General features: G+C 38.8%; 1 protein-coding gene, 1 long non-coding RNA gene and 1 other non-coding gene across 3 annotated transcripts; 2 read left to right on the top strand and 1 right to left on the bottom strand.

Moving 5' to 3' along the window:
• The first annotated feature begins 496 nt into the window (after nucleotides 1-496).
• LOC111333232 (sclerostin domain-containing protein 1) lies at nucleotides 497-2,424 on the top strand. The gene is made up of 2 exons (XM_022938776.2): nucleotides 497-1,066; nucleotides 1,264-2,424. The coding sequence occupies exons 1-2, from the start codon at nucleotides 841-843 to the stop codon at nucleotides 1,578-1,580; spliced, it is 543 nt and encodes a 180-aa protein (XP_022794511.1). The 5' UTR covers nucleotides 497-840; the 3' UTR covers nucleotides 1,581-2,424.
• A 3,282-nt stretch (nucleotides 2,425-5,706) lies between these two features.
• Trnat-ggu (transfer RNA threonine (anticodon GGU)) lies at nucleotides 5,707-5,779 on the top strand. Its single transcript has one exon. It is a non-coding gene; the product is annotated as a tRNA-Thr (tRNA).
• A 3,367-nt stretch (nucleotides 5,780-9,146) lies between these two features.
• LOC148718758 (uncharacterized) lies at nucleotides 9,147-12,183 on the bottom strand. Its single transcript, XR_015993932.1, has 3 exons — nucleotides 12,048-12,183; nucleotides 11,045-11,263; nucleotides 9,147-10,246 (listed from the first exon to the last, which is right to left on the bottom strand). It is a non-coding gene; the product is annotated as an uncharacterized LOC148718758 (long non-coding RNA).
• Nucleotides 12,184-12,312: the final 129 nt, after the last annotated feature.

The following is a 12,312-nucleotide window of genomic DNA, read 5'->3' on the forward strand; positions in this document are numbered from 1 at the left end:
ACTAAATTGATCAATTTTCATTCATTGAATTCGAAGAAGATTTGTCGCTTGCCATGAAAATAGTTTATGAAAAAGACTTTGAAAACCTGAGCAATTAACAGAGGGAGCACCTCCTGTCCTCACAAATGGCGGGAGGTGGGCAACATGCAGAGCTCTTGTGTGTAAAGTAACCGTAATAACAATGAGACCACTACATTCGTACGACAAGCGTCACATAAAAAGGTAATTTCGAGAATCTTCGATAAGTTAGGTTTTTTTTATCCTCAATACAGTTCTTTAGAACTTCCAAATTCCGAGATAATCCTTTTAAAACGTTGGACGCGAGTGCGTTTTGTACATTTATGATGTTTATTCCCTTTTGTTTGCCAATAGCATGCGTGCAATAAAATTATGAAAGAACTCCGGAAACGAATACTGGAAGATGCTTACCAAGACTTAGGCTTCATTTACATACCACCAATAGGAACGTGTCTGTTCACTAAACAAACTTTCACGGCTGTTTTCACGTCGCTTTTATTCACTGTTTAAGAGAGAACTTTCAGGGTGTGTTTTGACTTGTTTTTCTATTCTTAATAATACACAACTCTTTGTGTCCAGTGTTTGACCGGATTCATTCTGAAAGTCATTTGTGTTCATTCGCGGGAGCGCGCTATTATGGAACTGCGCTCTACGATTGGTCAGCCATGCACATCTCATGTCAAGTGGCGCCAGATCTCGTGTTATTGACATTCGCCTCCCAGTTGTTGAACAGCCAACCACCTCACACGGAAAGTTTTGTTTCGAAACCTTAAACTTCCTTGTAAACTCTTTCGTAACAGTGGGAAAAATTTCCGACGCATAATGATCTTATTAAGAAGGTTTTGGGGATGGAATTTCATACTGCTAGTCGTTGTCGTCTGCAAGTGTTGGGATGGAGTTATTGCTCGCCAAAAGGCACGAGAACACGGGCAGAACGAACCGTCCGCTGAATCAATCCCTCGTGTAGCAGCTACAAATGAAACGAATGCGGCTCAAACTTCACCTGATGAAACAGGCTTGGAATTAGAGAAGCCGCATCAAACATCAGGTAATTTAACAGCAAATTGACACTCTCCCAACAAACTTTAACTCTCTTTGAATCCCTCGCTTGTGCACTATTTACTCATTGATCATTACAAAAACTTTCATTCACACTCGTCAGTGGCCGGATGCGTGTGTTGTGCCACGAGTTGACTGCGTGCAATGGAAGTGTGTTATTGATCCATTGATGTATTGTTTTTTTAGGTATTCTCAATCTTGGATGTCAGGGAATCCGGATTCGTAGATATGTGTCGAATGGCCGTTGCACAAGCAGAAGACCAATCCGCGACTTGATCTGCGACGGACAGTGCTTGCCAATGGATGAACTACCCTGGTTTCCGGAATATTCCAAAATCATCAGTCGTCGTAAGAGAGAGTGGCGCTGTGTCGCGGACGAAGTTAAAACTAAGAAGGTGACTGTTGTGTGTATAGACGGGAACAAGTTCAAGTATCGGGTTCGAGTTGTTCGCTCGTGCAAGTGTAAGAGATACACGCACAAACAGAACCAGACGAACCCTTGACGAGTTCTGTTCAAAACAAAACAAAATCTACAATGTGGAGCAAATGTCAAAGGACATTCCCGCACAGACATTCCTTCACTGTACTGCTTCGTAATGTAACATACTGTTGTAAAAAGTTCAGTGAGTTGTAAATTGAATGAACCTTGGTAAGTCGGTACAACAGCTAAGTCCAAAAAGCGGGACACTCCGCTGCACACGTTTATATTTTGTATAAATTTCTTGCCTGTTGTGCACCTCGAGATTTATCTACAGTCGATAATATCACAATTTGGTAAAAAGTTGCCGAGTGCTACAACAGTTTTTGACTGGCATTGTGTTCGAAGTGTTGGCAGCGGAGCACACGTGTCAACGGCATGGCGATCCACACCAAACCATACCGCACTGGAAACTTGTAGCATTAAGCAACAACATTGAGTTGCCTGAGGTTTCATCAAAGATATTCGACCAGGGAATTGCTCGTGTTATGCAAGTTTAGTGTTAGTCATGTCTTCGCAAAAGGCGGTCCGTTATTATCAAACCGCCTGTCCGAAGTTTTGTTGTGAGCAATAAAGTCTTCAGATCTTAAAAAGAAATTTTATATATTATATATAACAGAAGTAATATAGATTGTTAGCGTTGCGTTGTAAGCATGGCTCTTGAATACTACAAAATGTAAATAAGCTCTGTGTTCTCATAGAATCTAAAGTAATTAAACCACGGCGAGGCAGTGGTGTGTTTATTTTTTGTGGTCATGCTTATGTTGTTGAAGCGCATAGCAGAGACCATGTTGTACATATGATCCCAACATTCTGTAAAACAGTTCCTAGATCGCAATATATAAATAAAGTTTATTAGAGAATAACAATGGCTCTTTCATCAATCTCTGTGCTTTTTTTCATTCAAAGCAATAATATCAGCTTATTGTTCGAGGACAATACACACGTTGGACAAATAAATCACAGCGACTTGTCGTTTGATTGGTTGCCCGAAATAATGTACGACAAACCCTTAAAAGACGAGAACAATAGGTTCTTTTCACTCGGGCGGACGTTAAGCCTCTTGAAAAACAGAATCCAAGAGAGTTTCATTGATTTTAACCGAGTTAGCCTTAAGGCAAGTTTTGTTTTAACTTTGATTAGCTTCTTTAACAAGGCACCGTATCTCTGACGTTGTTTCCGACACTTTTTACGCATTTCATAGTCCACTAACAACAGAGTAATTGGCATCAAATTTGCAGAAGTTTACCAGTAAAAATGCATTTTTGATTAGCAAGGTAAATTACTTAAGCCCAGTGAACGCATGGTGACGGCTAAAGTCAAGCACTGCTGTCTTGTAGAGGGCTCATTATTCTACGACACGTGGCGGGGGCGGGCGTTCTAAAACAACAATGATCAGAGCAGCTGGTCACTAGACAACTTTAACAAACTGTCAAAAGAATGTTACATGTTCAATACTGCAGCTATGTACTCAGTGAACGTAGATTTTGGCACGGTTACAGATACGCCCCTGCACTGGAGCGCGAAGACGTGATGTTTTGCATTTTACAAGTAAACAGCACTGAAGATGTGATTAATTCAGTCATACAAACTCCTCTTAGCTATTCGTCATTCCTTCTCCCCTCGTACCTATTGTTTGTCTTTTGACTTGCCGCTTTCGTTTCCATTAGTGATATACCGTTGAGTTGTTAAGAGTCATCAAACGTACAGTCCTGAGTGTTTTGTTTCCGGGGAGGTTCAATTGCTTCACTTGAAATCTGAAACCATTTCTAGTTTCTTAACCGAAGGTAACGTATCTTTATTTTAATAAAATTTTCTAACCTATACCTTCTGTATCGACCCTTTTCTAAAACGTTCTCATCCGAGAGTTATTTCCCTAGAAATTGAGCCGTGAAGTTGAAAATATCTTCTCTGTAGAAGAGAGCCTTTTCAGGAGTGCTTGTGAGAGAAGTGGCTCTTAACGTCCATTTTTGTTTACGTGTACTGAAGTGATTGATTTGATCCGTGCACGTTAAAAAATGTTGGATATAAAAGATAAAGTACAGAAATAGGCCGAAAGCTACTTCATTTCATCGTACAGTCTCCCTCAGCAAGATATGGTCCATGGTATATCTTTAAATCAATGGGCTTCCGTGAAACATCCTTGGATGATTCGTTATTAGAAGTATGAATCATTCCTCGGCCGAGTCGCTAAAGAATGTTTCACAATTGCACAATTAAGTGAATTTCTAGCCAACGTGCGCGTAAAGTCGTCGCGATACTCTTTGCATAGTTTTTTTTTCCTACTTGCTATATTTGTCCACAACCAGCTTTTCTTTTTTTTCTTTTTTTTTTTTCGTTCGTGTTGTTGTTGTTATGTAGTTCTGATGACTCAGAAGAGATTGTCGCTGCTTCTACTTCCAATGACAACAGGTCCTTCAGTTTTGTCCTTGCTCAAAAACCCAAGGCAGCCAGCCTTACCTACAGTCTTGTGGAAGACAAATTAAACCCTTGCCTGGCTATTAATCTTGGATCATCGCAGACAGCCCTTCGAATCATGGAGGCCAGAGTTCTCGGAAAGGTCTAACCTCTAAATTCGCGCTCACCTTCGCTTGTCCCTCGACGGACAAAGAGTTCGTGGTGCTGAGGGAGGAGGAGTGGGGGGTGGATACACATTCAAATTTTTTGAAGCAGTTGCACTGCCAGTTTCTTTAAAACCAGACCTCATTTTCGACCAAAAAAGTCATTTTCTACACCAGATTTTTACACCTGGCCGCTTATCGACATCCGTTTCCGAACGTAACCACTGAAGGATGTTCGTTGTTAGCAAAGTGATTGTTTTTCCTCAAGTCGGTTATTATTGGAAAGCTTTGTAATCCTTCATTATATCTAATGATCGTTAATCGCTGTGTTCGTGTTTGCGAAACCGCTTAGCATAATACTTAGTGAGTGACGTTTCCCAGTGGCTTTCAACGATTATTGCACGCCTAAGTTTCGCATCAATGCTAAGGTTAAGACAAATGCATTAGAAATTTAAGCTCACATGATACATTTGTTCACCTCTCTTTCTCTATTCCTTTATTCTCTTATCAATTCAAATGGAAATGAAAAGAGAGTGGTTCCCTTGATATATCAACAAAGTTGAAATGGTAAATTGGCCACCGTTACGATTATAAAAGCCGACGTTTCGAGCGTTAGCCCTTCGTCGGTTCCCTTGATACTTTACCCATTTAAAACTAGAAATGTCTAAACTAAACCCGTTCTCGGACTAAAACGGCCTAAAAATCCTATCCTTTTAGAAGTCCTTGCCTGTCTAGGTTAGTTATACGGAGAAAACCCCCCACCCTCCGAGACGTGGTGTTATTTCGCTGAATGTTGTTCCCCTGTCATTGTCTGTCATGATATTCCGTTTCTACTTTACGAAATAGGTTAGCCGCACTTACAGCACTTAACGATCCACGTCAAAATATTTTACCAGTCGTTTATTACGTCACTCAAAATTACCATTAATTTGAAGACAATTACAAAGTACCCAACTGGGTTAGCAAAGCAAACCAACTACATAAGAGAAAGAGAAAACCAAAATTGAACAGAACAAGCGTGATCTAGGATATAAAACGCTGACATGCATTATAAACGATCCACTTGGAAAAACAGTGCTTAATGGTTTGACAAGACGGTGAAACAATCCCTTTGAAGTGTTTGAGTCAGTATCAATACCTTTGTGCACTATAGACATACTTGAGAACTGAACACTGATTATCTTTTTCTTGGACCCCCAAGAATTTTCTTATTTCTTTCCACTCTCAATTGGCTGGAGTCATCTTTTCTCGTTGAATGATTTTAGTTATGCTACTAAAGAAAAAAAATGTCCGTGGCGATCATAATGATAATTGTGATAATGATAATAACAATAATAATAATAATGATAAAAAAATCATATAAATAAACAGCTTTATTAAAGTCCAAATCCTACCGAATAAATATCCTAAAAATTGCATTCATTTTAAACTTCCATAACTAAAGCATAATATCAACGTTTGTGAATATATGGAAATCATATATCTGAACTACGGTTAAAGAAATAAGTATGAAAGCGATCTTCGTAGTATGACCACTACTTAAGCAGTAGCGGGTCTATTATGAACCAACATAATAAACAACTCCCAGTTGGCTTGTTAGCTCACTTGGTAGAGCACTGCACCGGTATTGCAGAGGTTATGGGTTCAAATCCCGTACAGGCCTGAATTTTTTTCAGGTCTTACTTTCACTACAGTAAACACCCGAAGATAAGAACCTTATTTTTTAGCAGTCTGGCAAAAAAGGTTCTTGTTTAAAGGGGTAGTTGTTGGTAATTTTGGCAAAACAGGTTCTTAACTAGGTTCTTAATTGCTAAGAGGGGGATAGAGTTGTCATTGTTTTGCATATATATCATAACAATAATAAAGAAGCTTTATACGGGCTAAAATTATATTAATACTGTATAACTGTAACTTTCAACTACTGTAACAAGTAAATAACACTAAATGGTGCTATTTCTATAGAACTAGCTATATAGCATATATAGTGTTTGCACTACTGTATTATATTGGGCATTTTGTGTAAATTATCTTCTATTTCTTTTACACACACTAATAAATTGTGTCAGTAACTTGTGGTTTGTTTAGCCTGTAATTTAGCTGTAACCCATATTATAAGAACCTGCTTGATCATGTTTGGCTAAACAGGTTCTTATTTAAAGGGGTATTAAAATGGCAAATTTCTGCCAAGAGGTTCTTAATCCACTAGGTTCTTATTTTCGGGTGTTTACTGTACTGCTTAAGTGGTGGTTATTACTGCGAAGATCGCTCTCATACTTAAGCATAATGAGATAAAATTGTCAACATAAAAAGCAACTATTTGGAATTCAATCTTTCAAATACTTGTGAACGATGAAAAGTTTAAAATAACACGTTCAATTTTTTATATCTAATAACAATAATAATTTTATCAAACTTTAAAAATATGTATATAATTTACAGAAAAAAAAAATTTGAAGTAGTAATTAAGCGCTATAGAACATTAAGAATCATGTAAATCATAAAAATACAATCACTGTGTCACTGAACGCTTTCCCTAAATATATACCTTGTGGCTCAGATGCGATTAGTAACTCTTGCAGGGAGTCCGGTTTTTTGAATTAAGTCATGAAAAGAGAAAATTATCCGTCTCTGGTATGAAAAGAAACAGGTTAAAAAGAAATAAAATCTCGTATTCCTTAGAAACAAAGATTATGTTGGGCAGGTTGTAATATTTTCAATCTGTAAATCTGAGTCAACAAAGTCTAGCTGTCGTCTTGTGGATCTTGAGTTTCTCAAGCATAGGATCGGAGAGTGCATGATAGCGAAAGACACTTTAATTAGCTCTTATCCAAGAAATTGCGCTTGAGTAACTTTCTCCCTTCTTATTTGCGATAATGATATTGATAATGATGATGTTGATAATAATGATGATGGTGATGATGATGATAATAATGATGATGATGATGTTGATAATAATGATGATGGTGATGATGTTGATAATAATGATGATGGTGATGATGTTGATAATAATGATGATGGTGATGATGATGATAATAATGATGATGGTGATGATGTTGATAATAATGATGATGTTGATGATGATGATAATGACACAATGATGATGATAATCTTTGTCTACAAATGTTACGAACCTTCGGCTGAGAATTTATAAGTAAGCTACAGAATATTTCTCCCATCTTTTCCAGAGCCATTATGAATCAAAAATAGTGGAGAATATCTCGGCTCGTCTCCCTTTTTTACCAGTCACTGTTACCATTTCTCAGCAACATACTTGATGCAAACAACAAACAAACATATGAAACATATGTGTGAACTGCGGTTATGAGACGTATATGAGAACGATCCTTCGCAGTAAAGCACTATTTGAGCAATAGTGAAAATCAGACCTGAAAAAAATTTCAGGCCTGTACGGGACTCGAACCACTGACCTCTGCGATACTAGTGCAGCGCTCTACCAATTGAGCTAACAAGCCAACTGGGAGCAGGCCATCAAATTAATTCGATATAAACCCGTAGATGATAAATCAAACAACAAACAAACATATGAAACATATGTGTGAACTGCGGTTATGAGACGTATTTGAGAACGATCCTGATTTTCACTATTGCTCAAATAGTGCTTTACTGCGAAGGATCGTTCTCATATACGTCTCATAACCGCAGTTCACACATATGTTTCATATGTTTGTTTGTTGTTTGATTTATCATCTACGGGTTTATATCGAATTAATTTGATGGCCTGCTCCCAGTTGGCTTGTTAGCTCAATTGGTAGAGCGCTGCACTAGTATCGCAGAGGTCAGTGGTTCGAGTCCCGTACAGGCCTGAAATTTTTTTCAGGTCTGATTTTCACTATTGCTCAAATAGTGTTTTACTGCGAAGGATCGTTCTCATATACGTCTCATAACCGCAGTTCACACATATGTTTCATATGTTTGTTTGTTGTTTGATTTATCATCTACGGGTTTATATCGAATTAATTTGATGGCCTGCTCCCAGTTGGCTTGTTAGCTCAATTGGTAGAGCGCTGCACTAGTATCGCAGAGGTCAGTGGTTCGAGTCCCGTACAGGCCTGAAATTTTTTTCAGGTCTGATTTTCACTATTGCTCAAATAGTGCTTTACTGCGAAGGATCGTTCTCATATACATACTTGATGCAGTTGGCCAAAGTCCATCAAAAACTCACCTTTGTGTAGTGCCTTAGAGCATGTTAACATGTAGAATGTACCATATAAATGGATCATTAGCATTATCACATACCTGAGTTTTCTATACTCAGGGTGACGAACACTTCACTGAAATTCCAGGAGAGCAGCATTTGTATTGACTGTAATGATTATAACTTGTTGTGTGGCTTAACACAACCACTTTTCGCCTTCAGTAAACGATCCCTCATTTAGAGCTGCCATCGCAAATGAACGGCCTAAATAGTCTTTGCAACGGCAAAAACATGGCTTGGAGGATGAGTTTCATGGTTTGCGACGAGCTTGACGCTAGACAATCAAAATCGGATTTATCAACAGCAAAGTAACCCACTGATCATATACCTGCAAAAATGTCAGCATGCGCAACAGCGAAGAGCAACAGGTTATATTCTCTTGCTGAGAGACATGTCATTTACAAGTAAGGGACCAGTCACTATTTTTTTGTCTGGGAAGGGGGGTAGGGAATTTTGGAGGGGACGGGAAGAGGACTAGCTTTCGCCAACAGAGTATAAAGAGAGACTATAGAAAATCAACTGCCAATCAACGGTTAGTGAAGAGTAGTCATAAGAATATTAGAGAGCCTAATGGAAGGATCATGAGGATTTAATCCTGACACGACCAAAATCCCCCGAACCCCCCCCCCATAGGCCTAATCACAACTTGCCGATGAATCCCTAAAAAGTTGCCGATAAAAGTGTCTAAAAAAGTTGTCAAAAAGTTGCTATTTTTCCAAAAAGTTGCTGAATTTCCAAAAATTTTCCGAAAAGTTGCCAAACTTTTTCTGCTTTTCGTACCTTTTTTGGGTGTTAGAGATTAAAAATTCGCACATTGCTTCTTATCAAAACTTTATTTGTCAAAGTCCAATGATAATATCAGAGGTTCTTTCCATTTCACTTGATCAACAAATAGTCTATCAGAATGACATGAGACGTGGTTATATACACACATAACACAGTTTTCATGTGACATGTTGGCACGATGTATTGGAATCCCTGTAGACATCTATATTTATACAGGATAGCCCCTTCAGTGTGGGGAAACACTGGTATCAACGGGGGTCCTGTTACCCACCCATCCCACCCCAGGGGAGGACATCCATCACACAGTGATCTCGTACGTGGGAAATTAACGTCTCCTGCCCCTAACCCTGCAGGAGACTGGATCTCCATTTATTCGTCCCTATCCGAGAAGACTAGAATATCTAACCATTTCTTGATGTTAGAGAAAGGTAGCATATTCTTCTCAATTATTTTAAGACCTTGCCCCAGTTGTTCAAAGGGCGTATAACGCTATCCAACGGATAAATCGCTATCCAGCGGATAAGTGTTACCAAAACGTACTGCGCTATCCACCGGATAGAGATTTTTCCAGTGGATGGCGTTATCCATCCTTCGAACAACCGGGGCGTTGAGTGTTGGGCTCGAACCCTCGACCTCCTGCACAACAGTCCAGCACTCTATCCATTGAGCTAACCGGGAAGCGATTTGCTCAATGTCCGCCATCTTGAAAAACGTGCAACGTGATACCGCTGACCTCGTGATAAGGCATCACAAAAATCAACCCATGGGGGGGCCCTAATTATTGTATTTTAGAATAAATTGAAGAAATTTTTATCGAAAACTGACTAATGTGGCTCAAAGCGTAAAGAAAGTGGCTTCAAAGAACCTCAAAAAGCCCATAGTTGCCGAAAATTCTAAAAGTTGCCGAAAAGTTGCCGAGCAACTTGTGGTTAAGCCAGTTTCGAAGGTTTTTTCCCCGTTATTTCTTCTTCGAGCATACCTCTCTCATGACACCAACTTGGCAACCTGTATGTTTTAGGCGTGATTTGAACTGAAACATGTATGATTTTTGATCTCCTGCCCAAGAAGTTGGTCCGAGAAGTCTCTTGTGTTTCCTTTGATCCTGTGCGGGAAATTGCTCCTGTGCATCTGGAAAGGAAAGGAAATGACTTTGTTTATGAAAAAATTCGTGTTAATTGTAAAAGATGGCAACATTTTGATTCTTATAGTTTTTTTTCACCAGCTCTTTATTCTATTTCCTTCAGAGTCAGCTGCCAATTCGAACATTCTTCACTTTCTTTGGCACAAAGTAAACAACATAAGTTTTAAACAAAAACCTAACAACATCTGGAATTCATAATATGCGTTTCTCTCAAAAATTAAGAAAAAAAAACGTGAAATACGGCCATAGAGTCCGGTAATCCCAAAAAACCGTTACGAAATCCAACCGTTATTATCAATGTAAAAAAATAAACTTTGTCTATGTTTTGATTTATTTCTCTTGCCAAGTTGCATCACAAGCAATAACGTTTAAGCCTGGTAACTAGAACATATGATCGTCCGAGCTCGCTCCTCTTAATCCCAAATAATGCCTAAGGGATTTAAGTGATTTTAAAGAAACCGAGTTAAATAATAGCCTGTCATTTATAAGATCGACACGACCACCATCATCCAAAAAGAAGTGAGTTGCACTTAAGCCTGGTTTCCATACGATCGACCGAGATCATTCCAATAAATAAATAAAATAAATAAATATTAACCTATTTAAAGTCGATAATGTAGGAAGTGGTTGCCCAATCTTCCGAGCCGGTGGCTCATGTTAAAAACCCTCGACTCCAGATCGAATTGGAATTTGGAATGTTGGTTTTTGCGGAGGGAGGGAAACCGGAGGACCCGGACAAAAACTCTCGGAGCAAGGACTGAGAACTAACAAAAAACTCAACCCACATGTGACGCCAGGTTCGGGAATCGAACACGAGCCATAGTGGTGAGAGGCGAGCATCCTGACCACTGCACCACCCCTGCTCCCCGTAATCGCCTCGAAATTGGATGATTGGCTTCTGGGTGTCAATTCTACATGTAGTCACCATTCCTACTCGGTCTTGCGTGCGGAAATGGCATGTACTACTCCAAACCACTCTATTTCACTCTCAAGCTTAAGAGTGACTGGCAAAGTAAATCAAACATTATGGTCACGAGAGTCAAAGAGTTGAAGCCAACTAAAAACTTAAACCTTTGAATGTAAAAGAAATTCCCCCATAGGAAGTAAAGAAAGAACTGTATGGAGAATATGCACACTAGCTAGTGATTCAGTGAAAAGAGTTGAGGGGAATTCTGATCCCAGTCACTTTTGATAAACTAAACAATTTTCAACGCAGCATTTATGAAGTAACTTTAAGGGTAAATTTTAGGTGACTATTTGAGAAATGAATATGGGAGCATGTCCAACGAATAAAAGAGAGTTCCCTGAGATTTGAATTGCTAGTCAGTACAAAAAGCTGCTTCAAATTTGATAAGTGTAACCTAGAATCGAATACTTCTTAGATAGGGTAGTTTCAAATTGCATGTGCTATTTTCATGATTATTTCAGATAATTTTTTCGATGCAGAAACGTGACAAGATGCTAGAGGACGTGATGCTGGTGCGACAAAATCTGGCAGAAAAATCAGACTTCCAGCGAGACAATTAAGCTTAAAAAAAAAAAACAACCTTCTTGCAAAATAATTCCACACAAGATCACCAAATTAAAGGAAACCAAACCATTATTTAGTGCGAGACAATTAGCGATCAATTCTCCCAAAATTCTTTGCGATAAATTGTGAGCATGACTGAGTCGAAAGAACGGATCATTATCAAATTTGATGCTTCTCGATTCAAACGAGGAAGAGGTTTCCTAAATCAAACAGTCAAACCAAGTGAACAAGCGATCAAAAACCTTGGATAAAAATACCTTCTTCGCATCTCTTTGCAACGTGTTCTTATCTTGGTTCAGAGGGAGGTTAGATAACAATCCATGGAAACGGAATTATGTCGATAATTAACAGGTGTCTAATTGTCAATTGTCAGTCTCATCGAAAGGAAAGAGAACTTCATAAGATTTAAGGTTGCAGACAGAGACGTGATGTGTAACATGTACGTGGTTTTCTTCCTCCGGGTTATACAACACCATTGCGGATACAACAACTGAAAAGCCCACTATTTACCGCTCTTTTCGT

The sequence above is a fragment of the Stylophora pistillata genome, chromosome 12 (assembly GCF_964205215.1).
Source record: "Stylophora pistillata chromosome 12, jaStyPist1.2, whole genome shotgun sequence".
Lineage (NCBI taxonomy): Eukaryota > Metazoa > Cnidaria > Anthozoa > Scleractinia > Pocilloporidae > Stylophora > Stylophora pistillata.

What these genes read in the sequence shown, in the direction of transcription:
- LOC111333232 (XM_022938776.2), top strand. Translation starts at nt 841, where the DNA reads ATGATCTTATTAAGAAGGTTTTGGGGATGGAATTTCATACTGCTAGTC. An exon ending in GAAGCCGCATCAAACATCAG is followed by an intron (nt 1,067 to 1,263) that starts GTAATTTAACAG and finishes TTGTTTTTTTAG; the next exon opens with GTATTCTCAATCTTGGATGT.